Consider the following 27,157-nt stretch of genomic DNA (forward strand, 5'->3'; position numbering starts at 1 on the left):
ACATACTGCAAACTTCTCTACTTAGTTACTACGCTTCCATACGTTTCTAAGTTATCAAGTTTCTAAAATCAGTTTTCATTGATATTGCGTTTCATCGTATGAAAGATTTATCAAAACCGAAGTTTTAATCCGCTGCACTAATTCACCCCCCCCCTCTTAGTGCTGCTCCGATCCTAACACTGGCGTTACCTAGTGGTATTACTGGGGGAATGCTACCATGCCAACATCACCCCTACCCTCAACCTATTCCTCTCCTGCTATCGCCTCTCCAAAGGTTCGGGGGGTTACTTCCTATCTGCCCGGACAGGCTTTCGAGTCGAGGGGGCTCCTTCCAATAATAAAGGATGGAAGGGGAGGTTTTTTTACATTAGTCGCGCAAAGGACTGGGGTTTTGGGGTTCGGTGGTCCGCGAGGGCGATCGACAACACCACCCCAAGCTTGAGTGAAGCAAAGCGCCAAGACCTGGGGAGGCTCAGGGAGATTCTCCCCAGCTCCCAGGCCCTTCGGAGCATGACCGAGCAGTGGCTAGTTGAGGCGAGTCTCAGCCCGATGCCATTGGGTACGTCAGTAATGTTTGGTTCGGGTGTTCGCGTGGTTCACCCCTGGTACTAACACTTTTCTTGTCTCTTGTAGAAATGGTGAATCTCCGGTCACTCCGCGGGGGCAATGCGTCGCAAGCTCCTCCCCCAGCACCGCCAGCCGACTTGCGGCCCGGCACGAAGGACGCCCCCCTAGAGATTGAGGTCGGGTGCCCTCGGAAGAAAGCGAAGGCAGCACCTTCAAAGAGGGTTGAGGCGGGCCCTCGTCGGGGCGAGGCCGGGCCTAGTCGGCGGGTGGCTGGGAAGGGTCCACGCCCTCCCTCCGTTCATGACCTGTGCCGCCTGCTAGCCGGGGACGAGGAGCCATTCCTGACGCGGCTGGTGGGCGAGATCCCACTCGGGGAAGCCAGCGACCCTCTGGTAGCCCACTGGGGAGGCCTGTCCCGGGGGGACAGAGTATGGGCTGGAGGGGACGCCTCCGCAGCATTCCTCTGAGGCGCACTTCATCCCGACATGGCTCGGGATTTGTACACTTTGCCCTCGGAGGCTCTGCTCAGCAAGTCGACCCAATCTTTGACCTGGGTAAGTACTCTTCTCTTTCCGTTCAGGGCTGTTTGTCTTCCGCTGACCCGTCTTCTCTTTACAGGGCCTTTATTATGCGACGGCCCTGATGGACAGGGTGCGTGACGTCGGCCGAGTCATCGGGGGCCTTGTTAGCCGTAACGCCGAGCTCCACCGCCAAGTAGAGGAGGTCCGAGCCGGGGCCGGTCCGGAGGCTGTGGCGGCTACCGAGAAGCGCACGACAGAATCTGAGGCGGAGGCGGCTCGCCTCAGGTCGGAGCTCGAGGCTTCTAAGAAGTCAAACGAGGAGCTCCAGAAAACAATAAGGGTGGAGCGGGCCGAGCTCCGCTTGTCAAAGACAGAGGCGGGCGCCCTCAGCCAGAAGCTGGAGGAAGCGAAGGCCGAGGCGAAAGCGGCCTCGGAAGGGCTGGCGGAGGAGGCATGTCTCCGATCCGTCAAGGAGAGGGAGCTCCTCGAGGCGTATAAAAAGTCTGAGGGGTTCGAACTCGGGCTAATGCGGATGGGGCGGGTGTCCTTCGAATACGGATACCGAATCACCACGTCCCGCTTTCGCGCTCATCACCCTGGCCTCGAGATGGAGGAGGATCCCTTTACTTCCCACCCCGAGGATCTGGAGGTTGACATGCCCGAGGACGTCCCCTTTAACGACTGCCTGGACGCTCCATTGTAATAAGGAAGAGTCCTGTATTTTTTTGTTTTCTAAGGTGCTAGTCAATTCTGTAAGTCGGAGTCGAGTCCTGTAAGTTGAGTCCTGTAAGTTGGTTTTTTCTTGAATAAAAGAAAACTTTTACTTCTCTCTTGTATCGCCTTCTTCAAGCCACGGCAAAAAAGCTTCTTGCTCCTCGGGCGAAGAACTTCTTCGAACGGCTTCTTCATTTAAACGAAAAACTTCTTAAGGTTCTGGACGTTCCACGTTCTCGGCAAAGGAGAACCATCCATTGTAGCGACCCGGTATGTACCCGGTCGTGTTATCTTGACGACCCGATAAGGCCCCTCCCATTTGGGGGCTAGCTTCCCCCTCGCTCGGGTCGGGTCGCTGACCTCAGTCTTGCGCAGGACTAGGTCGCCTAACTTAATCGGTCGGGGGCGTACCTTCTTGTGGTAGACCCTTGCGATGGCTCTCTTGTAAGAGAGGGCCTTCAAGTGCGCGTCAACGCGTCGTTCCTCGAGCACATCGAGGCTGGCTCGAAGTCCCTCATTCGAGACTTTCTCGTCATAGCTTCTCGTCCGAATGGTGGCAATGGCTACCTCGGGTGGCAGAATAGCTTCGGTTCCGAACGCAAGGCTATAAGGGGACTCTCCAATCGCGGTCTTGGGGGTGGTGTGTAGCGCCCACAAGACGCTCGGGAGTTCGTCCGTCCAGGCCGATCGGGCTGTGGACACTCTTCTCTTGAGCCCGTCTAGTATGGATCGATTGGTTACCTCTGCTAGCCTGTTCGTCTGAGGATAAGCCACCGAGCTGAACCTTAGTTGTATCCCGTGGTTCGCGCAGAACTCCCAGAACCTTCTACCGATGAACTGGGGCCCGTTATTCGTGATGATGGTTTTGGGCAAGCCAAACCGAGTCACCAGGCTCTTCCATACGAACTTTTCTATTTGTCGCTCCGTGATCATCGCCAGCGGTTCGGCCTTGACCCACTTTGTAAGTAATCCACGCCCACGACGATGTACTTTCGCTGTCCTGAGGATGGGGGAAAAGGGCCGAGCAGGTCCAGACCCCATTGCGCGAATGGCCATGCGCAGTCGATGGGGGTGAGTGGGACCGCGGGCTGCCGGGATGTGCAGGCGTGTTCTTTGCACGAACTACACCGTTGCACGTGGGCCTTCACGTCCCGGCACATGGTCAGTCAGTAGTAGCCTCGGCGAAGTATTTTGTGTGCCAGGGTTCGCCCGCCGATGTGTTCCCCGCAGACTCCCTCGTGGACCTCAGCCAGAACCGTCTGAGCTTCGTTGGGCTCCAAGCACCGTAGGAGGGGGTATGTGAAGGACCGCTTGTAGAGCCGTCCACCCACCTCGGTATACCACGCATGTGTGCGACGCAAGCGCCGAGCCGTTGCTTCGTCGGGCGAAAGAGTCCCGTCCCGTTTGAAGCGCAGCAATTCTTGTACCCAGGTGGTAGGCGCGCCGCCCGAGGTTGCCGTCGCGACTTCGATGGCACGGGCGGGAAGCTCCTCGACTTCGGGCCCGGCTTCGGGGGCTGGCTTTGATGCCAGCTTAGCTAGCATGTCGGCTCGCTTGTTTTCTCCCCTCGGGATACTAGACAATGTAAAATGAGGGAATTTGGCAGTTAGGTTCTTTACCTGTGCTAGGTACTTGGCCATGATCGAGTCCCGAGCCTCATATCCCCCGCTGAGTTGCTCGGCTACCAACTGCGAGTCGGTGAGGACGCGGATGGTGACCACCTGCATCTTGAGGGCCAACCTGAGTCCTGCTAGGAATGCCTCGTATTCCGCCTTGTTGTTAGTGGCTTGGAACCCGAAGCGAAGGGAACGTTCGAACGACCGCCCGTCGGGAGCTTGCAACACCAGCCCCACGCCGGCGCCTTTTGAGTTGGCCGATCCGTCGACGTGTAGGACACAGGCTTCGTGAGGTTGTTCGGGGCCCTCATCCCCGATCTGGGTTAATTCTGCGATGAAGTCGGCCACGGACTGGGCTTTGATAGCGGTCCTGGGCACGTATTGTATGTCATGCTCGTCGAGCTCCACTGCCCATTTGAGAAGATGTCCTGTAACATCAAATTTAGACAAGATCTGTCGAAGCGGCTGGTCAGTAATGACCTCCACCGGGTGAGCCTGGAAGTAGGGGTGTAGCTTCCGGGTTGACAGCACGAGTGCAAGTGCCAGCTTCTCGATCGGTGGGTATCGTTCCTCAGGCCCGTTCAAGACATGGCTGACATAGTAGACCAGAAGTTGTTCGCCGGAATTTTCCTTGACCAGGACGGAACTGACCGTTTGCTGGGAGGCAGCCAAGTAGAGGCCTAGCTTCTCCCCAAGAGAGACCGAGGCAAGTCGGGGGAGGTTGGCCAAGTGTTGCTTCATTTGCTTAAGGGCTTCCTCGCATTTTGCGGTCCATTGAAAATTTTTCTGGTTCTTCAATGCTCTGAAGAAGGGGAGGCGGCGATCACTTGATCGGGCAAGGAAACGGGACATAGCGACGAGCCTCCCATTAAGGCGTTGTAGGTCTTTGATCATCTAAGGTGACTACATATTGATGATCGCCTGGACTTTCTCCGGGTTGGCGTCAATTCCTCTTTCGTGTATAATGAACCCGAGGAACTTCCCCGAGGTGATGCCGAAGGCACACTTCGCGGGGTTGAGTCGCATGCCGAACTTGCGTAGCGTGGCGAATGCCTCGGCCAGATCAGCAAGGTGAGCTCCTGCTTCTTGGCTTTTCACAATCATGTCGTCGACGTAAACTTCCATGTTCCGCCCGATCTGGTGGGCGAACATCTTGTTCACCGTTCTCTGGTATGTAGCCCCGGCGTTCTTCAATCCGAAGGGCATGACCTTATAAAAGTAAACCCCTTGATCGGTGAGGAAGGTCGTATGCTCTTGATCTTCGGGTGCCATTCTGATCTGGTTATATCCTGAGAAGGCGTCCATAAATGAGAGGCGGGCGTGTCCGATCGTAGCGTCAACCAACTGGTCGACCTTTGGAAGGGGATAGCAGTCCTTTGGGCATGCATTGTTGAGACTGGTGTAATCAACGCACATCCTCCAGCTTTCATTAGCTTTCTTGACGAGGACTACATTGGATAGCCATCGCGGGTATCTGGCTTCTTCTATGAAGCCTGCCTCTAAGAGTCGACCCACTTCTTCTCGTATGGCCAACTGCCGATCAGGGGCCTGCCGTTTGGGTTTTTGTTTTACCGGGCGAGCGTCGGGTGAAATACTGAGGTGATGCTGGGCAACCTTTGGGTCGACGCCCGTCATGTCAGATGGCTACCAAGCGAAGACGTCGGCATTCTTCTGTAGGAGGCCGACGAGCTGTCTTCGTTCTTGCTCGGGTAGCTCCGACCCGATCTTAACCGTCTGCTCCGGCCGATCCTCTAGCAACGGCACGTCGATGGTGGACCCCCTCGGCTCAGGATGGGGGGCTGGCTTCTTCGTCTCCCGAGGGTCCGCCAATGGTGGTTCGACCCTGGCCCTCTTGTGTAACGAAATGGCGATCAGGTAGCAGCGCCTGGATTCTCGAGGATTTCCTACGACCTCTCCGGTCCCGGCATGGGTCGGGAACTTCACAGTTTGGTAGTAGGTTGAGACGACGGCTCTGATTTTGTTGAGGGTCGGCCGGCCGAGAATGGCATTGTATGCAGCGGGGAGGTCGATTACCAAGAAGGTGGTCATCACTGTCTTCGACCTCGGTGGGGCTCCCAGGGTCAAGGGTAAAGTGATCGCCCCTAGCGGCGAGATTGAATCACCGGTGAATCCGGTGAGCACCGAGAATATCGGCTTCATGTTATCTCCGGATAAGCCGGGCTTTTGGAAGGCATCGAAGTAGAGTATGTCGGCCTAGCTCTCGATATCGACCATGATCCTTCTTACTTGTGCATTGGCTATTCTGGCCAATATCACGAGCGCATCATCGTGCTCGGTTTGTTCGGATGTCCCGGCCGGGAAGGTGACATTAGGCTCGGGCCCGTGCTTGGGAGCATCGGTCGGAGTGGCTCTGGCGTACGCCTTTCTTCTGGTCATGGAATCCCCACCAGACGCGGGGCCGCTAGCTATTACGTCGATGTGTCGTTCGATGGGACCCTCCGGGCGCGGTGAAAGTTCCTTGTCCGGTCGGAGGTACTGGCCGAGGTGTCCCCTACGAATGAGCTCCTCGATCTGCCTCTTTAGCTCCCGACACTGTTCAGTGTCATGCCCATGTTGCCAGTGGAAGTGGCAATACTTCGATTGGTCCGCCAACGCCCGCAGACTCCTCATCGGGTAAAGGCTCTTTGAGCAGTCCCTTTTCCCTTATGTGGAGGAATATTTCCGTTCGGGACGAGTTCAAGGCTGGGAGAGGGGGCCTCGATGCCGGCGGGTCGGATCTGTCCAACCTACGCCGAGACGCAGCGGGTTGCTGCTGCCGGGGCGACTCCGGCTTGATCCTCTTGTGCTCCTCGCGTCTCCCGGCCATCCATGTCTCCGCGGCGACGAACTGGCTCGCCCGTTGGAGCATCTCGGGTACCGTCGTGGGAGGTCGCTCTACAAGAGACCAGAAGAACTTGGAGGGCCGCAGGCCTATCATGAATGCCTGCATCAATAGAGAAGAGTGAGCGTCCAAGAGCCCTCGGATCTGCGTCGTAAAATGGTTCACGAAGTGGGAGAGGGGCTCGTCCTCCCTTTGGTTGAGTCCGAGGAGCAACGCCACAGACGGCTTCGGACTGGCGTAGGCGAGGAAGTTGAGCTCGAAGTCTCGGGTGAGCTGATCGAAGGAAGAGATGGTCCCGGTCTTCAGGCCGCTGTACCATGTGCGGGCCGGTCCCCTAAAGGTCGTTGGGAACGCCCTGCACATCAAGGCGTCAGAAGTCCCATATAGCGCCATTTGGGCACAAAACGTGGCTACGTGATCCGTGGGGTCAGTGGCGCCGTCATAGGCGTCCAGGGATGGGAGCCGGAAGTGTGGTGGAATCACTTGTTCTTGTATTTCGGGTGCGAACGGGGACCCTTGGTATCCGTCCGCTCCGAGCTCCCCCTTTGACCTGCGAACCTCCTGTTGTACTTCGTTGAGGCGTTGATTGAAGAGGCGTAACTGGGCTCGCAGGGCGTTCGTCGAGTCCGCGGATGGCACCTCAGGCTCCGGGCGACTCGACGTGCCTTCCGCCTCTCGGTCCCTAAGCTAGGCTATTTGGTTTCGAGGTGAAATAGGGCGCTCGGGGAGTGGCGCGTGCATCCGGGCGAGGGGCTCACGCTGTTGCAAAGGCTGGGTTACATGTGGGGGCATCGACTGGGAGACGAGCGGGATGATAGTCAGCACCACGCCCGCCAGTGCTCGGACTTGGTGAACGAGATCGTGGAAGGTTTCGGGCGAAACAGGCGGCGGGCCGACGGGGGCGTCGGGTGGCGACAAACCCGGGTCGTTGAACAGTCGCCAGTAGCGCTCCGACGTTGTGGCGGGGCATTTGTCTCGGAGTTCATCACGCGGGGGATCATCTTCTGGGGTGCTGACCGGACACGACCCCATGGCTGCGGGTTCGCCAGAGTGGATTTGCTGATCGTTCGACATTCGGGGCCCTTCCTCTAGCGCCAATCTGTTGTGGGAAACAACTTTGAGCCGTGGCCTCGGGGCCGACGCGGCTTGGTTCGGGTCCGAATGCGCGGGGATCCGGCGCGGCGCTCCTCGGGGCAGTTGGAGTGGCCGGTCACGATGGTCCGGATGGGATGTAGCGTGGGAGTGAAGCCTCGCCGCGGCGCCGGGATGGTACGACCTCGCCTTCATTCCTACACACAGGTCGGGTCGGAAGCTCGGCCCGACCCCTCCGACGATCAAGTTAGATGATGTGGAGGGGGTTTTTTAGTAAAGAAGTGTCCTCCCCCTTCGTTTAGAACTCGGGGGTATTTATAGGGTAGTTTAGTGTTACCTGATGTGCCTGCCTGCGGGAGGCAGGATCGTACCTCTGATGGCGTCTGACATTGCCATTGACGTTGCGTGGAGAACCGAACTGCCGCAGGGTATGGGCGAGCTTCGGTCGTCGTCCTCCTCTACCTCGGTCAAGCGCGCGGGGTCAGACGACGATGGAGTCGTCGTTTGATAGCGAGCGACGTCAGCGCATGTCGAGTCAGCATTATTGCCCTCCTCCTCGGACAGAGTGACGCCCAGGTGAGGCCGACGTCAGAAAATATAATCAAGAGAATATCAGAACCAAACATGGAATAATTATGGAATAAGAGGAACTACAGAGGAAAAGAAAAAGAAAAATCTAACCAACTTTGACCAAATACTCCATAGACATTTTAAACCTACCATCATGAGTATATAACAAAATGGACAACAAACACCAGATTGAATATCACAACAATCAAATATCAAGAATATTTATTTACCTGTACACAATGAAAGGATAACCTATTAACTTTTTTGTTCTACGTATAAAGGCATCTGGTCATGGGAAAAATAACCTGGTTAAACAGAGAAGGAGTGCCTTCAAACCATGGCAAATACAAAAGTTGGGTTTTAGGAATCAGGAATATGGAAGCAGAGACTCTGCTTGAAGAATGTAGCAAGCTACCTTATTAGTTGGGGCCTTGTGCATCAGGCTACCCTTATTTAGGTATTTGCTACACAAAAATAACATAATCATGAAATCAATATTTCAATATGGAACTCTTTTTGTTATTTCAGCATGTTCCCTCTTCTATCCATAATATTATTCTTAACTCATTAGATTTGTAATGCTAACCGAGAATTGTACGTCAAAGTTGTCCAACGCATGTTACTATGGCTAATTATTCTGTACCGCAATGCAGTTTAAGGCTAGTTATTTTAAAGGACAATGCGTGAAGTGGCCTTCACCATTATTATCGACCCTTGGGATGAGCATCTATATACTTTCATTCCTTAGGTAAAGACGTTTCGGAAGAAGATGCATCCAAGGAATTTCTTTTAGATATCTAAAAATCCTTTTGACAGCTTTTAAATGAGATTGCTTGGGGTTAGATTGAAATCTAGCACAAAGTCTTACATTAAACATGATATCCGATCTAGTTGCAGTGAGGTTTAGCAAACTACTTATCATACCCTATAAGCTTTTTGATCAATGCTTTCTCCACCTTCGTCAATGTCTAACTTAGTGGAGGTATTCATAGGAGTATTGATATCGTTTGAACTATCAATATTAAATCGTTTTAGCAAGTCTAATGCATATTTTGTTTGACTAATAAAAATATCATCCTTAAGTTGTTTGATTTGTAAGCCTAAAAAGAAGATTAGTTCTCTCATTAGGTTCATTTCAAACTTTAGACTCATGCTTTTGGCAAACGATTCACACTAGGATTCATTTGTAGAGCCAAAAATAATGTCATCAACATAAATTTGAACAATAAGAAAATCATTTTTAAAATTTTTGATAAACAATGTGGTATCGACCTTGCATTTAGAGAAATTATTTTGAATAAGAAAAGAGCTAAGTCTCTCGTATCAAGCCCTTGAGGCTTGTTTTAAACCATAGAGAGCTTTAATCAATTTACACACATTGGGGAACTTATCATTCTCAAATCCGAGGGTTGTTCAATATAAACTTCTTCGAAAATAAAGCCATTAAGAAAAGTAATTTTAACATTCATTTGAAACAACTTAAAATTATTACTACTAGCATAGGCAAGGAGCATCCTTATGACTTCTAATCGTGCCACAAGAGCGAAGGTTTTTTCATAATCGATACCTTCTTTTTGGTTGAAACCTTTGGCCAGTAATCTAGCCTTATTTTGAATCATGATACCAAATTCATCTTGTTTGTTTCTAAAGATTCATTTAGTACCGATAACTAAATAGTCATTCGGCTTTGGAATAAACTTTCACACCTCATTTCTCTCAAATTGATTCAACTCTTCTTGCATTGCGATAATATACAGGTCCACAACTCAAAATATACATATCCACAACTCAAAATCTAACATTTTAATAAACTAATTTGGCAGAATCTGAGTGTTATGATCCGATTCAAATGTCGTGCCGTGTGCCTCAATGTGCTCGAAATTTTAGCTCCGGCATGTGCAAAAATTTCAATTTATTTCTATATAGATGTCGTGAGAGTAGATCTTGTGATTTTGGCTTTGATAAATTTCATATAGCTAATTAAAACATGTTTAACATCATCGCTGGTCACTGCAGTGAAGTCGTGATTAGTCATTGTTTTCCTGATAAAATCTTATATCTTATAAATTTCTGCTTATCTTAACTATTTGTCCGAGTACGAGTGGTACTCATCATTGATGACCTCTAACCTCATTTTAGAGACACAGACACAGAGGCATTTGGATGAAAAATCTCCTTCAAAATCTGGTAGAACCAGATGGTATTAGCAGATATTGCAGACGAAACACTGGTCTGCAATCTTCGCCCGATGGGAGCACAAATGTCGATATGTACCACCCTAAATCTGACCAAATTCTCGAAACAGTCCTCGACGAAGATAATGGTGTGAAGAATTCGTCGTTCCCACGAAGAAAAGAAAAGTGGACGGTTTGAGCAGCGTAAACGACAAGATGGAATTCAAGCGCTGATCGTCGAAGTTGTTGGACGCCGGCGCCTAACCCACAACACGTTGAAACACCACGTGGTCCGCACGTAGTTGAGAAGAAGCATCTGGTTGGTGCCTACGTGTTGAAACGACGGTTGTGGTATGCTTGGATGGGTTGGTGTTTGCTCTCCACTCCGAAGCAGTTCGCCGCCACCAGCGTTTCCGTCTTCGCCGCTGGAGCCCACCTCTCGTGCGCCAACGTTGACCCCAGCTCGCCCGCGACGAGTTCGTCGTGGACTACCTCCGCAAGAAGCACGGCTATGGCAAGTAGCTCATCCCCCTCTTCCCAGATGGCTTTGGTCCCGTCCTCCGCCGTCGGATCCCCTCTGATCGCGGAGGTCGACATGGGAGGCTCCGATCCCTCCTCCACCGTCCGCGCCACCGTCGTGCAGGCCTCCACCGTCTTCTACGACACCCCCGCCACCCTCGGTAACTTTTATGCTGCATCTCGTGATTCTTTTCGGTCTTCTGTGGCGCTTTTGATTTTGAGATGAAGCGGTTCTTGATTTCTTGTCCGCTGCTTTTAGCTGTTTATGGAGCGCTTTGCATTTCGTCGTGAACTCCGCGGGTACAAATCGTTGCAATGATCGAACCCCAATCGTTATTGTTGATGTTCCCCTTTGCTCCGTGTGATACATGAATTCTCGAAATTGGATGTAAACATAATACAAGGTACAAATCAAAGCGTGGTGAAGAGGATGTGAGATCTTGAACCATAGATATGCTTGTAAGGGGACTGTGAGATTAGAGGGTTTTATAGCATTTTCATCTCTATTATAGGGTTGCAAAACAGTTCTGCAGTGTGGATGTGGAGCCAAGTCCTCTTCTATAGAGCACGCTGACTGATTTGCCAACTGTTGCCTTTTTCGTAGGACTGCAGAAATTTCTTGAGGTCATTTGAGAAAGGAGGACAGACAAGGAGGGATCGACAGGATTTCTTTAACCAACTTCTACTTCCAAAATTTAATTTTAAATTAGCCAGATTCGTTGTTTTCACATTTGTCTTGTAAAATCAGTCATTAGGCGTATAGCACAGCGCATTAAGCACCAAGTGAAATCATAGAGGAATGTATAATTTTGGATTAGTATCAGTTCATGTGCTGAAAATCTCTATTAAGGGCTGGCTACACATGATCTTGAGAATGTCTCTGTGCTACATTGCTTAGCCTGTATGATTTAATAGATGATTATGCCAATCCTAACTTTGATTTTGTATCCATCAAATGGAAGCAATTTTTTTTTTCTTTTGCCCTTCTTGAGTTCCTGTTGCTGATTCTGGCATAATCTCTTGCAGATAAGGCAGAGAGGCTGGTTGCAGAAGCTGCTTCATATGGGTCACAGTTAGTTGTTTTCCCTGAAGCATTCATTGGCGGATATCCTCGTGGTTCTACATATGGTGTCGCTATAGGTAGCCGTTCAGCCAAGGGACAGGAGGAATTTCGGAAGTATCATGCTGCTGCAATTGATGTGCCTGGTATCATGTATTACTATGAGGATGCCATTTGATATATGAAATAAAAACGACTAGAGATCGTTGACATGTTAATATTTGATATACTTTTGGCATGTAGATCATGGTTTACAAGATGTAGATCATGTGAACGGATGATGGCCTTTTTCTAGCCATTGTCATTTGCGAATTCGTAGGATGGATTTTCATGAAAGCTTTTAGCCATATGGTTGTCTGATTCTGACAATGTTAAGTATGCAGGCCCTGAGGTTGATCGCTTGGCAGCATTGGCCGGGAAGTATAAGATCTTTCTGGTCATGGGTGTCATTGAGAGGGCTGGATATACACTTTATTGTACGGTCCTTTTCTTTGATCCTCACGGTCAATACCTCGGAAAACACCGCAAACTCATGCCTTCAGTACTAGAACGTATAATATGGGGCTTTGGAGATGGATCAACTATTCCAGTTTTTGAAACACCTATGGGAAAGATAGGTGCACTTATATGCTGGGAAAATAGAATGCCACTTCTGAGAACGGCATTGTACGGTAAAGGTAAGTTTCTCCAGATATGTTCTATATTCCAATGGAATGACTATCCTGAATGCCATTTCTTTTTTTATTTTGCTGAATATCCTCCAAGATGTGTTGAATGTTTTATTTCTCTGGCATGTTTTACTTATTTGGATGATCGGCCATATACTGGAATATCTGTAAAGCTCTAGTTCCTATCCATTTGGCCAAGAAAGGAGTTGGATTCTATTGTGTTTTTTAGGTTATTTTAAACCAGTGTAAGGGCACAAACTTGAACTGATGTAATTTAGGCAAGGAAATCTATCTTCAATTTTGCTCGAACTGATATATGAAACTTGTCTAACAAACTTAAGCAAGAGCTTCAACTAATGGTAAAGTTATTAGATTAGACACTTATACATTGCCAGAATCATTAAATATTCAACTAAACATAAAAAATAAAATAAAATTGTGATGTTCATACCCAATAAAAGTTGTGACCCTTTTGTAATGTGAAATATAAAGGGAGTTTTAGATGGCTCTAGGTCAATATCATGACTAGATGTACAATGAAGGTAGAAGAAAAGACGAAAATAAACAAACAAAGTGTTTTGCTTATATGTACAATGAAGCTAGAAGATGTACAATGAAGTTGACTGATTGAGGATGATAGGTAAATTATCTTTATTTGTTGTGATAGACATCAAAGAATGAAGGAGCCATGAGAATGCTTTCAACTCATATATATTTGAATGCTGTGTTGCCTTCCAGTATGTTGGCTTTTGGCTGGTAGGGGTCTGTAAAATGTAGATATTTGTGGCTTGCTTATGATTGTTTATCAAATATGAGTTCACAAAAGGGGGACAAGGCTTGATGCTTTTGCAATATAGATTTTAGTGTGGAAAAGAATCTCTTCGAAGATCTTTCTTATGATTGTTAAACATTTTCAGCATGCATTTCATTTGTCTTGACGTAGTGTCATTTGGTGGTCATTTTTTGCATTTGTTGATGGGATATGCTTATACTGCGTTTAACATTGATAAACGATTTTATTTTATTAATAATCCATCAATCAGATGGTGTGCTTTTGTAGAAGGAAAAAAGAAAAGAAAGAAGAAACAAATCCTTTACTGTTGCCTGTACCATTGTTCTGCAGGCGTCGAAATATATTGTGCTCCCACAGCAGATGCCAGGGATGTTTGGCAAGCTTCCATGGTGCATATTGCTCTTGAGGGTGGCTGCTTTGTGCTGTCCGCAAACCAGTTTTGCAGGAGAAAGGACTATCCTCCACCACCTGACTATGTCTTTGCAGGTGCAGAGGAAGAACCATCGATGGATTCTGTTGTGTGTGCTGGAGGAAGCGTCATCGTTTCACCATCAGGCGCAGTCTTGGCTGGTCCCAACTACGAAGGAGAGGCCCTCATCTCAGCGGATCTAGGTATGAAAATTACTGCTTAAAGATAACACTTGAACATTTTGTCATCTGGAATGAGGCCATGAATTAAAAGATATTTGCACATTTTGACCTGGATTTGTTCAGATGAAGTAGATCGTGAAAACATGAAGGTATACGAAAAGCAAACTTTCAGACCTAGATCTGCATATTAATTCATGCAGAAAAAAATAGCATATATAACATTTGATTTGTTCAGACAAGGAAAATGAAACTTTGCAGTTGCAAACAGAAGTAAAATGTGAAAGACATGTAAGTATATGAAAATCAACCTTCACAACCTAGATCTGCATATTAATTCATGTGGAAAAATATAGCTTATAACATCAGCAATCTATATTCCACATCTTGCGCAGGATGAATGATGCAATGAAATGGGGATAGTTAGGAATGGTCCTTTACCTGTGAAAACTCAACAGTTGAATTCTGTACTCCATATTTTCATTACCTTGCATCTAAACAAAAGATAAGTCTCTTACCACATGATATGTAGATCTTGGAGAAATCGTGCGAGCCAAGTTTGTTTTCGATGTGGTTGGACACTACTCGAGGCCTGAGGTGCTGAGCCTGACTGTGAAAGAAGATCCACAGAACCCGGTCTCCTTCACATCTGCTGAGAAGACTGAAAGCACACAGAAATGACACCACTTATGTTTTCTGTAATCTGCAGACCACCACTGTAAGTGGTTGCAATCTTTATCCTTTCAGATTGTGTATTTTATAGTGGCAACCGATTCATATCGTCTTTTGTGCAGAAGACTATTTAGCTCTGAACGTTCTGTTGACCCAATGTTGTGTACATTTAAATTTGAAGCAGACTTTTCTTCTGTCAGCCGATCGATGTTTTACTACCACTGCATCTTGGATTGAGCTTCAAGTATGCTCCAGCCCCTCTTCCTTGAACCTTTATGATCAGCTTGCCAACACCATGGCAATCACTGCATACTCTGAGCTGCTTCTTGATGACGGTAATGGCAGCCTCGGAGCTCGTTTTCAAGAGCCCCGAAAGCAATGGTCAACTTCTCACCATACACAGACACCGCTTGCTCCTCTTCCTTTGTTTTATCTCCATCAGCTTGAGGCAGAACTTGGTGTGCCATTGGGTTCTATCATGCTCATACCAGGCGTCTTGGCTACTCCATTTATCAGCATCCTGCCTCTGACTTCCTTGGCATCATCCCAGCGACCGGCTGTCGCGTAGATGTTGGATAGCAGGACGTACCTGTCGAACAAAATTGATAGGATCATCTAAACCAGCATTATGAGAATCCACATCACAATATATGTGGAGTTACCGGCCGCTGTGCCCCGGTTGAAGGTGAAGAAGGTGTCTGCCAACACCATCTGCAACCTCGCTGTTCCTGTGAATCCTGCACCCACCAAGCAGAGCCCCCAAGGCAGGCGCGCTGGGCTCCATCGGCATCGCTCTTGTAAGCTCCGCTGCCTCCTCGAACAAGCCCGCGCGTGCCAAGAGATCGATGACGCATCCATAGTGCTCCAGCTTCGGATCGATTCCATGGCTATCCTTCATGCAGCTCAGCATCCGCCTGCCTTCTTTCACCATTCCCGCGTGACTACAGGCGGTGAGTTCATCAAATTCAAAGCATTCTCATCATTGGGCTTTGCAAATGCATGTTCTGCATAAATCTGATCAAGAGATTATCAGAACCAAACATGGAATAAGAGGAACTACCGAGGAAAAGAACAAGAAAAATCTAGCGAACTTTGACCAAATACTCCATAGACATTTTAAACCTACCATCATGAGTATATAACAAAATGGACAAAAAACACCAGATTGAATATCACAACAATCAAATATCAAGAATATTTATTTACCTGTACACAATGAAAGGATAACCTATTAACTTTTTTGTTCTACATATAAAGGCATCTGGTCATGGGAAAAATAACCTGGTTAAACAGAGAAGGAGTGCCTTCAAACCATGGCAAATACAAAAGTTGGGTTTTAGGAATCAGGAATATGGAATGTAGAGACTCTGCTTGAAGAATGTAGCAGGCTACCTTATTAGCTGGGGCCTTGTGCATCAGGCTACCCTTATTTAGGTATTTGCTACAAAAAATAACATAATCATGAAATCAATTTTTCAATATGGAACTCTTTTTGTTATTTGAGCATGTTCCCTCCTCTATCCATTCTATTATTCTTAACTCATTAGATTTGTAATTCTAACTGAGAATTGTATGTCAAAGCTGTCCAACGCATGTTACTATGGCTAATTATTCTAAAGGATCGGTAATAAAGTGCAATGCTGCAGTTTAAGGCTAGTTATTCTAAAGGACAATGTGTGAAGTGGCCTTCACCATTATTACCGATCATTGGGATGAACATCTATATACTTTCATTCCTTAGGTAAGGACGTTTCGGAAGAAGATGCATCCAAGGAGTTACAGTGAAGGTTTAGCAAACCACTTATCATACCCCTATAAGCTTTTTGATCAAAGCTTTCTCCACCTTCGTCAATGTCTAATTTAGTGGAGGTACTCATAGGAGTATTGATATCATTTGAACTATTAATATTAAATCGTTTTAGCAAGTTTAATGCATATTTTGTTTGATTAATAAAAATATCATCCTTAAGTTGTTTGATTTATAAGCCTAAAAAGAATGTTAGTTCCCCATTAGGTTCATTTCAAACTCTAGACTCATGCTTTTGGCAAACGATTCACATGATGATTCATTTGTAGAGCCAAAAATAATGTCATCAACATAAATTTGAACAATAAGATATTCATTTTCAAAATTTTTGATAAACAATATGGTATCGACCTTGCCTTTAAAGAAATTATTTTGAATAAGAAAAGAACTAAGTCTCTCGTACCAAGCCCTTGGGGCTTGTTTTAAACCATATAGAGATTTAGTCAACTTACACACATGATTGGGGAACTTATCATTCTCAAATCCGGAGGGTTGTTCAACATAAACTTTTTCGAAAATAAAGCTATTAAGAAAAGTAATTTTAATATTCATTTGAAATAACTTAAAATTATTACTATTAGCATAGGCAAGGAACATCCTTATGACTTTTAATCGTGCCACAGGAGCGAAGGTTTCTTCATAATCGATACATTCTTTTTGATTGAAACCTTTGGCCATTAATCTAGTCTTATTTTTAACCATGATACCAAATTCATTTTACTTGTTTATAAAGATGCATTTAGTACCAATAACTAAATGATCATTTGACAAACTTTCACATCTCATTTTTCTCAAATTGATTCAACTCTACAAATCCACAACTCAAAATATACATATCCATGACTCAAAATCTAACATTTTAATAAACTAATTTGGCAGAGAATCTGGGTGCAACTATAAAAGCCATAATTTTGAGATAAGAGACAAAAGCTATAAAGAAGACTTAATAGGCACAAAGATTAGCTACACCCATACTAAGATAAAAATGTACTCTGAAAAAGTTGCCTCACCGGTGAAAATGGCATCCATCAATTCTGACAACAATCCAACTGGAGGGAGACAGTCTGTCATCGGTTTCAAATTTCTTGACATACTCATACTTGCTATTCGCCATTCGATTAAATTAGCACCTAGAGATGATGCCGTCCAAAGAAGCTAAGACTAGCCCAACATATTACACAAAGAACACGCAACACCTTAACACTGTTACTACATTAAATAAGAGATCAGAAAAAACATATCATCTAAAAAAGATTTCACTGTGAACTTTCATCGAACAGGTGATATACAACAGATAATTGAGTTTCTTATAGGTGATATACAAAAGATTTCACTGTTGAACTGTCCTAGTGCGACGCCGGTCGCCTCGTTAGGGTTAATACTTACGTAAGCAACGGGGGGTGGCGCGGCGGCATCTAGGGCGGCCGACCAGAACGCGATTGCAAGAGTAGCAACCGAGAGAGAGACGGGCAAAGGAGCGGGGACCAGGAATGGGGCCGGACTTTTATAGTAACAAATGTCCTTTTACATATATACCCCTATCGACTTCCCCATTCTAGTCTGTATATTTTTGATGTACTTTTGGGGATGACATGTCTATTTCCGTCCAGTTTGGAAATAAGATATTTTACTGTTGTACATTTTGATATAGAAAATATGTCCTTTAAGTGTAAAGGATTGATCGAGTGATGGTGATGATGACGATGATACTGTTTCTTGGACACACAAAAGGAGATGCGTCCCTTTACATGCATTCCTGCCGCACGGGTTGCCATGAATCTGCAGTGGATCTCCTCTCTCTTCAGGTCACTCGGTGGTTGGTAGGAAGAAGGGGCCTTTCGCCATGAGGATGGAGTCCATGGCTTACCAACCTGCCCAGACCTTTATCGTCTTCCTCCGTCTCCCACCAACCCCCCCCGGCATCTTCTCCTCCACGTTCTAAGGAGTCCTGCAACTTTTCTCTGCCCGAGAACCATTGAAGACCACAAACGAATCGTTACTGTCTCTCTCTCTCTCGCGCGCGGCCATTAAAATACGGTCACGGTAGCCTGAGCCCTCGAGAAACACAGAGAGAGAGAGAGAGAGAGAGAGAGAGAGAGGTGTAACGTGTCACGTGATGAGATGGCCTGAGCGTGGTCCACGTTTCCTTCCGGTGATTCCAAATGGCGGATGCCTCCTCGTCTCTTTCTCCCTCTCGATCGCCTCGGTTTTAGGGCACCCTGTGTTATTTATTTAAGACGGCACTAGGCTTCTCCTGGCATCAATCTCCCTCGCATTGAAGGAAGTAAAGCGGAGCGGAGGAAGGCTTCCGTGGCTTCCTCTCGCCGTCGAGTCACGCTGGGTTCTCCTGCTAGTTTTGTTTACGAGGTAACCATGAGCTACCTACTTCCTCCTCTCGGAACCTTGCTTGCTGCATCCATTGCTCTCAACAAAATGCTTTCTGCTTATCTACTTTTAGACCCAATCAGTACCCTATTAATGCTTCGCGGAGTAAAGGTACTTGTTGTTTATCGATGAGGAAACCGTTGCTGCTTACGGCATTGACGTTTGTTTACGAGCTGGTTTTACGATGCAGTCTTTTAGTTGCTCTCTCGTCTTCTTCTCTTAGCTCAGGGGCGAAGCGATGTCTACTCTGCCAGCACCTCCCCGCCCCAAAAGGAAGAAGATTTGGGTGGACTATCTGGTCCAGTTCCGATGGATCATCATCGTCTTCGTCGTCCTGCCCCTCTCCTGCTTCATCTACTTCCTGTCCTACCTGGAGGAGCGGAAGACCGAGAAGAAGCCGTACAAGCAGCGGCAGAAGGAGCACGAGGAGAACGTCCACAAGGTGGTGAAACGCCTCCAGCAGCGGAATCCCTTCAAAGACGGCCTCGTGTGCACGGCTCGGAAGCCCTACATCGTCGTCGGCATGCGCCACGTGGACTACAAGCGCGCTCGCCACTTCGAGGTCGACCTTTCCCCATTCAACAACGTCCTCGACGTCGACAGGGAAAGAATGGTCGTCAAGGTCGAGCCTCTGGTGACGATGGGCCAGCTTAGCCGGATCACCGTTCCCTTGAATCTGGCGCTCCCGGTGGTCTCGGAGCTCAACGACCTCACTGTCGGAGGCCTCATCAATGGCTACGGCATCGAGGGCAGCTCCCACATATACGGCCTCTTCTCCGACACTCTGGTCTCCCTGGAGGTCGTCCTGGCCGACGGAAAAGTCGTCAGAGCCACCAAGGACAACGAGCACTCCGACCTCTTCTACGCCATTCCTTGGTCTCAGGGAACGCTGGGCCTGTTGGTGTCAGCCGAAATCAAGCTCATACCGGTAAAGGAGTACATGAGGCTGACCTACAAGCCGGTGAGGGGGAGCCTGGGGGAACTGGCGCAGGCTTACGCCGACTCGTTTGCACCCAAAGGTGGCGACCCGAAGAAGATGCCGGATTTCGTCGAGTCCTTGATCTTTACGCCCACGGAGGGGGTGTTCATGACCGGGGCCTACGCTTCCGAGGAAGAAGCGAAGAGGAAGGGGAACGTGATCAACCGGGTGGGGTGGTGGTTCAAACCGTGGTTCTATCAGCACGCCGAGACGGCATTGAAGAGGGGCGAGTTCGTGGAGTACATCCCGACGCGGGAGTACTACCACCGGCACACCAGGAGCTTGTTCTGGGAGATGAAGCTCATCCTGCCGTTCGGCGACCAGTGGTGGTTCCGGTGGTTGATGGGGTGGATGATGCCTCCCAAGATCTCTCTGATGAAGATTACGCAGGGGGAGGCGATCAGGAAGTACTACCACGACATGCATGTGATCCAGGACATGCTGCTGCCCATGCACAAGGTCGCCGACGCCCTGGAGTTCCTCCACCACGAAATGGAGGTAGGTTTCCGTCTTTACTTCCTGCTGCCCTTGCTTGAATTGCTAGTGCTACACACCGCGACGCATGTCATGCTGGGGTTTTGATTCAGGTCTATCCGATCTGGCTTTGCCCACACCGCCTCTTCAAGCTCCCGGTGAAGACCATGGTATACCCAGAACCTGGATTCGAGCTGGATCCGAAACAGGGAGACACCAGCTTCGCGCAGATGTTTGCGGACATCGGCGTCTACTACGCCCCCGGGCCCGTGCTGAGAGGCGAGGAGTTCGACGGCGCCGAAGCCGTGCACAGGCTGGAGGAATGGCTGATCCAGAACCATGGTTTCCAACCGCAGTACTCGGTGTCGGAGCTCAGCGAGGACAACTTCTGGAGGATGTTCGATCGAGAGCTGTACGACCACTGCCGCAGGAAGTACAAGGCGATCGGGACGTTCATGGACGTCTACTACAAGTCCAAGAAGGGGAAGAAGACAGAGAAGGAGGTGCTGGAGGCGGAGGCAGCCATCGCAGAGACCGAGTACGCCGTAGCCGAGAAGGAGAACTAGAACCGAGCGAGCCGCCTCCGGCACGCCAATAAGATTGGGATTTCACATGATGGATGGAACTCAAGCAGGGCAGTATCTGCCTGCCAAATCTTCATGTGCTTTTTTATGCTTTCAAGTAGTGTAAATCGTGTTGGAGCTCTCTTTTAGACTTGAGGTTATCTCGTGATGTCAAATCTTAGTTTACCATTTGAAGCAATTGAAGCTCCTGCAATCCACAATACTTAGGTTTGTAATGTTTGAAATCGCAAGACATTTTTAGAATGCTGCAGCAAAATTGCAAGACATTTTTGTTCTATTTTTCTTGAAAGATCACCAGATTCTTGGTTTCCTGATGAGTCGCCTCCTGCTTTTGTGTGCTCTGCCGGTAAGCTGGAGCAAACTGGAGTTCCTACTCCTTCCTGGTTTCACATGCACAGAGACCTCCCTCGTCTTCAATCTCACATGGCGACGACTACCCCTCGCATATCCTCTCCCTTTCGAGCTCTGCCTCGTGGGATACAGAGACCTCAGTATGTGTTCCTTCCTCCTCTCTCTCACTGATCTCCTCCTAACACCTCTGTGATGATCCAAGTAATCCTCTAATGAGGAATCATCCTCGCTTGAACTGTATCCTTCTTCCACGTTTTCGAATCGACGACGATACGTACGTTTGGTGTTCTTCAGCTTGTGCCACAGAAAACAGGTAATCTCTTTGAGTGCGGTCCAGTATGTCTTACATGCTGCCCATGACATCTTACAGATACTTCTGCATACACATTGGAGTATTCCCACTTTAAATAGCAGGTAGATGAAGAGCAAAGCTGCAAAGAACAAATTATCAAAGTCGAAGTGTTTTTTCTCTCACAACAAATATTATTATACATTTGTAAATTTGCAAGTGTATTAATATCTATATCAGTGGCTAATCTATTCAGGCTTCACAGAAATGGGTGAAGGAGTCTTACTTATATAAGCCAGCACAGATACCATCAACAGCCTCAAAAGATTGGAGATGCACAAATGCTCAATAAAGCAGGTAATGTCCCATGTTCCTGAGCAAATACCCCTACAGAGACACAAAACAAACGAGGACAAAAATTAGTATGATCACATCACAAATCCATTGCACCATTGCATGGGTCTGTTGTATGAACATAAAGCTGAGAGCTCTGGATTTATCTTCAAGGATTAAAGCATCAAAAGAAGAGGCAAAAGAAGATTTTTGGGTATGTTAAGACAGTAAAGAGTTGTTTGTAGCAGCAAAACAAGGCTGTTGATTCTACTTACTCGCATGAAGCACCAAATATGGTCTTAACTGGAGCAACAAAAGCATTCCCAAGTGCAGTTCCAACACCATTTGCAGCTTTACTGATAACAGATCCCATCACCGGAAGTAATCATCCATCTACTTCCTCATGTAGAACACCAAAACCTGATCCAGAACATTACTGATTTCTTATTCATGTTTTACAGGGATGCAGTAGTGAATTATGGTAAGAGGTCAACAGAAATTAATCTCTGAGAGACCAACACAGAAGCTTTGTCTGATGGCAGTGTACAAATACCTTCTCTGAGGAAGAAACTTATCAAAAAATTCATTAAAATAAAAGTAAAGATTACATAAGAAAAGAAAAGAAAGAAATGATTTAAATTAGTACAGACAAACATGCAATGCGGAGTATGAGGAATTCTAATTGCTTTCTTCTTTCCTTTCGTGTACGGAGAGCTGTAATTGCTGCCATTAATAGATAGGGAAAAGGGAAGAAGCGTACATGCGACTTCAAATGCAGCGAGAAGAAATGGCTTCAAGAAAACAGAGAAACAGAGAGAGAGAGAGAAGAGAGGAACGGCGGAAGAAAGAAACGGTTCCCACTTCCCGCAAAGGGCGTTTGGAGAAGAGATCCAACGGTTGACATCCTCCTCTTTTGGAGAACGAAGGTGAGTTATAGACCGCTCTCGGCTCGGACAAAGAAACACGTGACTGGTTATAACCCGGGGCGAGTTACGAAGCGTGACGTGGCATCTTATATCTGAGAATGCGACGGCATATGAGTGGTCCCCATCAGCTTCTTTAATCATGTAATAGGTAGTCCGGAGGCACGCAGCTGACGCGTAGGTGAACTATTTTCTTATTTGGGCTAGCCATGTGGAATGGAGACGAAAGAGGACGCCTTTAATGGGCGCCCATTAGGATGAGTGCCTCCACATCGAAACCCTAAGCCTCCTCGTCGTGCTCGTTCCAGTACGAGCCGATTCCCCCTGCTTCGTCGCGATCTCCCATGGCCCCGGCGAAGTTGGAGGACTGCGACCGGCCGAAGGAGGAGGGGGCTAGGGTCTGCATCAACGACGCCCTCACCGACGACGAGCTCCGGGCGGTGCTCAGGCAGCTGGAGAAGGAGGAGGAACGGGACCTGTTCGGGCTCGTATGCAAGCGCTGGCTCCGCCTTCAGAGCACCGAACGCCGCCGCCTCCGGGCCCGGGCCGGCCCCGCCATGCTCCGCCGGATGGCTGACCGGTTCCCGGGACTCGTGGAGCTCGACCTCTCCCAGTCCACCTCGAGATCGTTCTACCCTGGAGTTACCGACTCGGATCTCGCTGTCATCGCTGCTGGATTCCGGAATTTGCGCGTTCTCGATCTTCAGAACTGTAAAGGTGAGACATTTTGGCCTCACGTGAAGGTTATGGTCTGTGGTTTAATCGTTTGGTATAGACTTTTGTTTGGTTGTTGATCGTCTCTATTAAATTTGAGTAGTTAAGGTTAGATCTTTATCTTAAAGACACGACTTTGTTTCCCAGGATGGTTATCCCTGAGTGTTTGTTAGGTTCCACCGGTGATGGCGGAAATGATATTAGATGAGTCTTTGCAATGAATTAATTGATTATTAGGTTATGCACTTGTAAAAGAAAATACAAGTACTGGTATTATTTAATCACTTGGTAGGCACAACTTCTTCTTTAACTATTTGAACTTTGCTTGGATGTAGTGCTTTCGCTGATCGGGCCTTGATGTTAGGTACTGGTTGTTGGTGATTAATTTAGTAGATATGTCATTTTTTTTCCATTTAAATGATCTGCCCATATGGTAGTATGTCTTTTCAATGTTCTGGAACTCAATAGATAAAATTGTTTGGACAGAAAGGAGGTATCATTTGGTGTAAAAATGTCTTTCTTCTGACTTCGTATTATTGATTAGCAAAACATTTGGAAAAGATTGCTGAGATCGACTTGGGCATTCATCTCCTTCTGGTTAACTCAAGTGCACATTCTCATAGTTTATTACTGCTTATTTACTGTGAATGTATTTTCAACTACTCTTGTGTCATTTCACCAGATGTAATTTAAATGCAAATTTCATCATACTATTCACTTTTCTAGTGGGGTTTTCTTCTTTTAGTTTCTTCCTGGAACTTCATAATTCCACTGCAACAGTGGTTAAGATACTGTGTAGCTGATTTTAGATATCTGTGATTACTGTTGTTTCTTAATGGTGTCTTGTATATTTTGTATCCGTGATGAAACACTATGGTTATCTTCTTATTTACAGAGACATGCAAATTTTGGTAAGTCATATTTTATAATGAAATCTGTCACTATATGCAAGTTTGTCTTTTTTTTTTTTCACTTAATCCCGCTATCACCTTTCCCTCATCAGTAGAAAATAGGTTGTTTTGCCTTCAGACTTAAGTAGTCTAATATAGATTATCTCCTTTCTGTTCCAAAGGTGTTACTGATGTCGGGATGACTACTCTGGGAAATGGCCTCCCGTCCCTTCAGTCCCTTGATGTTTCCCAGTGTAAAAAAGTTACCGACAAAGGATTGGTGGCTGTCGCCTCGGGTTGTTCTTATTTAAAAAGGTTGCATGTAACTGGATCCAAATCTATAACAGATGAATTATTAAAATCTCTTTCTAAGAGCTGTCCTTGCCTAGAAGATCTAGGATTGGCAGGATGCAACAACATAACCGACATTGGTCTCTCAACTCTTGCTGATGGTTGTCGACATATTAAGTCTTTAGATGTTAGTAAATGCACTAAAATCAGTGATGTCGGAGTCTCAAGAGTTGCTGAGGTTGCACCATCATCATTGAAGGTTCTCAAGATGTTGGACTGTTTCAGAGTTGGTGATAAATCCATATTTTCATTGGCTCACTTCTGCCATAACCTTGAGACTGTCGTTGTTGGTGGATGCCGTGATGTTTCAGATGAATCCATAAAATCTCTGTCACTTGTTTGTTGCCACAGCTTAAGGAGTTTTAGGATGGACTGGTGTTTAAACATCACTGACTCGTCCTTGAAATGCATGCTGTCAAACTGTAGACATCTTGTGGCTCTTGACATCGGTTGCTGTGACAAGATTTCAGATTCAGCTTTCCATTCGCTGGAAATGGGAGGATTTGAGTCCCAACTGAAAGTTCTAAAGATGAGTAACTGCTTGAAGATCACAATTTCTGGTGTGGGTTCCATATTGCAGTTCTGCAAGTATCTGGAGTACCTTGACCTGCGTTCGTGCCCTCATATTACAAGGCTGGGTTGCCAGCAAGCTGGTTTGCAGTTTCCTGAATGCTGTAGAACAAATTTTGATGGCAGCTTAGGTGAAAGTGAAGGTATGGTTGATTTCTTCTTCTGAAACATAGACCACGACAATGTGACAACACTTAATGACAGGTGCTTATGGGCAAGTTCTAGTGCGTGAACGCACCTTTCGTTTAAAGTCTTCACCAAAGTTATTGTGTCTAAAGTATGTCTGTATCTTGAGCTTAGGACTTGGAGTTGTCTCAATGCAGCTTTGTGTTCATATAGCCACACATATTTGGCTGTAAAGTCTCAAATGGTTTTCATTTAGAAACCAGAACTTGTAGATTGCTTCTGTAAATGGGGAGTTCCATGTAAAAGACTCTTGGTGATTGAATAAATTATTTTCTTCTGTATACCATTTTTCTTAGATCTAAATGACTCCTTGTGACACAATTTTATTATGACAATGAAATAAAACTGTTATGCAGTTGTATCATGGTAATGAGAAGATCTTTGATCCCAGACTCTCCCATTCATGTCTCGTTGCTCTCTGTAGGATTAAACTGTTCTTATTTTCTTACACTTGAAATTAAGAACCTGATAGAAAATGACTCCCTTGTTCATGGATTTTCCAGGCAAGTCTACACAGGTCCACATTAAAAGGCTCATCCTTCTTTCTCAACAGCATTCAAGTCGACTGAAATAAGAACGTGTTCATCCATCCACCAAAGTCTGCAGATATGTAGCCCGTTCACAGAGACTTCAACCGATGAACAAACCCTGGTATCAGTTTCGATAGGGTCAGGCAGTAGTTCTTTTAATTTGTTTGGAGAGTTTAATGGCGCTGGAGTTTCCCCGACCCTACGTAACGTTCCCGTGGAAACTGTCCAAGCTTCGCCATCTGGTCCTCCACGACAACAAGCTTGAAGGCGGCATCCCCACGGTACTGCACAGGCTGCCCTCTCTGCGGAACTTGTCTCTGTAACTGAACAGACTCACGGGGCAGTTGCCCAGAAGCTTAGAACCCTGCCATCTTTATCCTTGGCACGCGATGGCATAACAGGCTCTGTTCCGTCAGCTTACAGAGACCTTCATCGCCTGACCGTCTTTGATCTCGACCACAACTAGCATGTCCGGCTTGGTCTCCTGACTTCGTCGGCCAATCTTGAAGCAGGACCATTCCCTTGAGCAGTTTGGCAAAGACGAGCCTCATGGACTCGAGTCGTGACAAGGTCGCCGGGCACATCCCATCCCAGATCGGCGAACTGGTGTCTCTGAGCAATCTGTCTCTCAGCGACAACCTTCTCACTGGGACCATACCGGAGTCTATGGCCGACCTAGAGAGGCTTCAGTCTTTGGATCTTTCGAGTTACCAGCTTTCAAGTCCATTGCCGGGCAGCTTCAGGAAGGCCTTCCTACTCTGAAGACCATCAACCTGTCCTACAACAAGCTTAGCTTGGGGGAATCTTTGTCAGTCAACCTCAAAGGTTAGAATATTCACAAATCCCTTGTTTTTATTTTCAATCGTATTTTATTTTTTTTAATATTCATAACATTATCCTTTACAAATGCACATACATATCATTAACTTATCACTTAATTTCAATCATCATTCAACTCCTTCTATATAATTTCTTTTTATTTTTGTAGCATATTCTAACTCATCAGAGATGGTCGGACGTGACGCAGCATTACTGTTGCGTATGAAATAAGAGTATGATTAATAATTGAGAAATTATATTTAACAATATTGCTTTTTTTTTTTTTTTCTTTTTGGCTATTGGCAACCTCCTTACTTCCTACAAACGCATAAAAAAATTATAATTTTACTATATACAATCTTATAATTATTAATCATACTTTTATTTCTCACAATTCCATAATTATCATATTTTGAATCCAAATATTACATTTTCTAGAGTGATACAGACTTAACCCCCAAAAAAAAATATATTTTTTATATTATTGTAGAAACTCCCATAATGTTAATTTTCGGGTTTGTAACCTGATGTCTTATAAATCTAAAAAATGCTAAATCGGTCTAGCAAAAGTAAAAA

The 27,157-nt window shown here is 46.6% G+C and overlaps 7 protein-coding genes across 11 annotated transcripts; 3 read left to right on the plus strand and 4 right to left on the minus strand.

The window, feature by feature from the left end:
- Positions 1 to 2,968: 2,968 nt before the first annotated feature.
- Positions 2,969 to 4,312, minus strand: LOC135680277 (uncharacterized). Its single transcript, XM_065194158.1, has one exon. It carries the CDS (start codon positions 4,310 to 4,312, stop codon positions 2,969 to 2,971), a length of 1,344 nt encoding a protein of 447 aa, XP_065050230.1.
- A 1,320-nt stretch (positions 4,313 to 5,632) lies between these two features.
- LOC135680278 (uncharacterized) lies at positions 5,633 to 6,653 on the minus strand. Its single transcript, XM_065194159.1, has 2 exons — positions 6,015 to 6,653; positions 5,633 to 5,971 (listed from the first exon to the last, which is right to left on the minus strand). Exons 1-2 carry the CDS (start codon positions 6,651 to 6,653, stop codon positions 5,633 to 5,635), a joined length of 978 nt encoding a protein of 325 aa, XP_065050231.1.
- A 3,789-nt stretch (positions 6,654 to 10,442) lies between these two features.
- LOC103994490 (bifunctional nitrilase/nitrile hydratase NIT4A) lies at positions 10,443 to 14,595 on the plus strand. The gene is made up of 5 exons (XM_009414840.3): positions 10,443 to 10,776; positions 11,642 to 11,821; positions 12,059 to 12,352; positions 13,467 to 13,748; positions 14,257 to 14,595. Exons 1-5 carry the CDS (start codon positions 10,458 to 10,460, stop codon positions 14,403 to 14,405), a joined length of 1,224 nt encoding a protein of 407 aa, XP_009413115.2. The 5' UTR covers positions 10,443 to 10,457; the 3' UTR covers positions 14,406 to 14,595.
- LOC135587504 (pentatricopeptide repeat-containing protein At5g06540-like) lies at positions 14,183 to 17,670 on the minus strand. Its single transcript, XM_065079001.1, has 3 exons — positions 17,590 to 17,670; positions 15,059 to 15,410; positions 14,183 to 14,985 (listed from the first exon to the last, which is right to left on the minus strand). Exons 2-3 carry the CDS (start codon positions 15,325 to 15,327, stop codon positions 14,835 to 14,837), a joined length of 420 nt encoding a protein of 139 aa, XP_064935073.1. The 5' UTR covers positions 15,328 to 15,410; positions 17,590 to 17,670; the 3' UTR covers positions 14,183 to 14,834.
- Positions 17,671 to 18,328: 658 nt separating this feature from the next.
- Positions 18,329 to 20,755, plus strand: LOC135587506 (delta(24)-sterol reductase-like). 4 transcript variants are annotated; one of them, XM_065079005.1, is made up of 3 exons: positions 18,329 to 18,570; positions 18,812 to 20,065; positions 20,155 to 20,755. In XM_065079005.1, the coding sequence occupies exons 2-3, from the start codon at positions 18,827 to 18,829 to the stop codon at positions 20,605 to 20,607; spliced, it is 1,692 nt and encodes a 563-aa protein (XP_064935077.1). In that variant the 5' UTR covers positions 18,329 to 18,570; positions 18,812 to 18,826; the 3' UTR covers positions 20,608 to 20,755. The 4 variants fall into 4 exon arrangements, with proteins under 4 accessions (XP_064935077.1, XP_064935078.1, XP_064935076.1 ...); XM_065079006.1 differs by having other exon boundaries at positions 18,330 to 18,570; positions 18,817 to 20,065; XM_065079004.1 differs by having other exon boundaries at positions 18,568 to 18,699.
- Positions 20,756 to 20,893: 138 nt separating this feature from the next.
- LOC103994485 (uncharacterized) lies at positions 20,894 to 22,565 on the minus strand. 2 transcript variants are annotated; one of them, XM_018830153.2, is made up of 3 exons: positions 21,874 to 22,565; positions 21,552 to 21,652; positions 20,894 to 21,407 (listed from the first exon to the last, which is right to left on the minus strand). In XM_018830153.2, exons 1-3 carry the CDS (start codon positions 21,969 to 21,971, stop codon positions 20,917 to 20,919), a joined length of 690 nt encoding a protein of 229 aa, XP_018685698.2. In that variant the 5' UTR covers positions 21,972 to 22,565; the 3' UTR covers positions 20,894 to 20,916. The 2 variants fall into 2 exon arrangements, with proteins under 2 accessions (XP_018685698.2, XP_064935081.1); XM_065079009.1 differs by having other exon boundaries at positions 21,216 to 21,352.
- A 155-nt stretch (positions 22,566 to 22,720) lies between these two features.
- On the plus strand, positions 22,721 to 25,513 carry LOC135587508 (uncharacterized). Its single transcript, XM_065079008.1, has 2 exons — positions 22,721 to 23,238; positions 24,308 to 25,513. The coding sequence occupies exons 1-2, from the start codon at positions 22,866 to 22,868 to the stop codon at positions 25,210 to 25,212; spliced, it is 1,278 nt and encodes a 425-aa protein (XP_064935080.1). The 5' UTR covers positions 22,721 to 22,865; the 3' UTR covers positions 25,213 to 25,513.
- The last annotated feature ends 1,644 nt before the right edge of the window (positions 25,514 to 27,157 follow it).

The sequence above is a fragment of the Musa acuminata genome, chromosome BXJ1-8, assembly GCF_036884655.1.
Source record: "Musa acuminata AAA Group cultivar baxijiao chromosome BXJ1-8, Cavendish_Baxijiao_AAA, whole genome shotgun sequence".
Lineage (NCBI taxonomy): Eukaryota > Viridiplantae > Streptophyta > Magnoliopsida > Zingiberales > Musaceae > Musa > Musa acuminata.

Coding starts and splice junctions, on each gene's coding strand:
- LOC103994490 (XM_009414840.3), top strand. CDS start 10,458: ATGGGTTGGTGTTTGCTCTCCACTCCGAAGCAGTTCGCCGCCACCAGC. Junction 12,353..13,466: donor AACGGCATTGTACGGTAAAG/GTAAGTTTCTCC, acceptor ATTGTTCTGCAG/GCGTCGAAATATATTGTGCT. Junction 13,749..14,256: donor CCTCATCTCAGCGGATCTAG/GTATGAAAATTA, acceptor CATGATATGTAG/ATCTTGGAGAAATCGTGCGA.
- LOC135587506 (XM_065079004.1), top strand. CDS start 18,577: ATGAGCTACCTACTTCCTCCTCTCGGAACCTTGCTTGCTGCATCCATT. Junction 18,700..18,811: donor TAATGCTTCGCGGAGTAAAG/GTACTTGTTGTT, acceptor TTCTTCTCTTAG/CTCAGGGGCGAAGCGATGTC. Junction 20,066..20,154: donor TCCTCCACCACGAAATGGAG/GTAGGTTTCCGT, acceptor GTTTTGATTCAG/GTCTATCCGATCTGGCTTTG.
- LOC135587508 (XM_065079008.1), top strand. CDS start 22,866: ATGGCCCCGGCGAAGTTGGAGGACTGCGACCGGCCGAAGGAGGAGGGG. Junction 23,239..24,307: donor CGATCTTCAGAACTGTAAAG/GTGAGACATTTT, acceptor TCTGTTCCAAAG/GTGTTACTGATGTCGGGATG.
- LOC135587504 (XM_065079001.1), bottom strand. CDS start 15,327: ATGGTGAAAGAAGGCAGGCGGATGCTGAGCTGCATGAAGGATAGCCAT. Junction 14,986..15,058: donor CAACCGGGGCACAGCGGCCG/GTAACTCCACAT, acceptor TTTGTTCGACAG/GTACGTCCTGCTATCCAACA.
- LOC135680278 (XM_065194159.1), bottom strand. CDS start 6,653: ATGGCGCTATATGGGACTTCTGACGCCTTGATGTGCAGGGCGTTCCCA. Junction 5,972..6,014: donor GCGTTGGCGGACCAATCGAA/GTATTGCCACTT, acceptor GACACTGAACAG/TGTCGGGAGCTAAAGAGGCA.
- LOC135680277 (XM_065194158.1), bottom strand. CDS start 4,312: ATGATCAAAGACCTACAACGCCTTAATGGGAGGCTCGTCGCTATGTCC.
- LOC103994485 (XM_018830153.2), bottom strand. CDS start 21,971: ATGGGATCTGTTATCAGTAAAGCTGCAAATGGTGTTGGAACTGCACTT. Junction 21,653..21,873: donor ATATTTGGTGCTTCATGCGA/GTAAGTAGAATC, acceptor GTGTCTCTGTAG/GGGTATTTGCTCAGGAACAT. Junction 21,408..21,551: donor ATCTGTGCTGGCTTATATAA/GTAAGACTCCTT, acceptor TGTTCTTTGCAG/CTTTGCTCTTCATCTACCTG.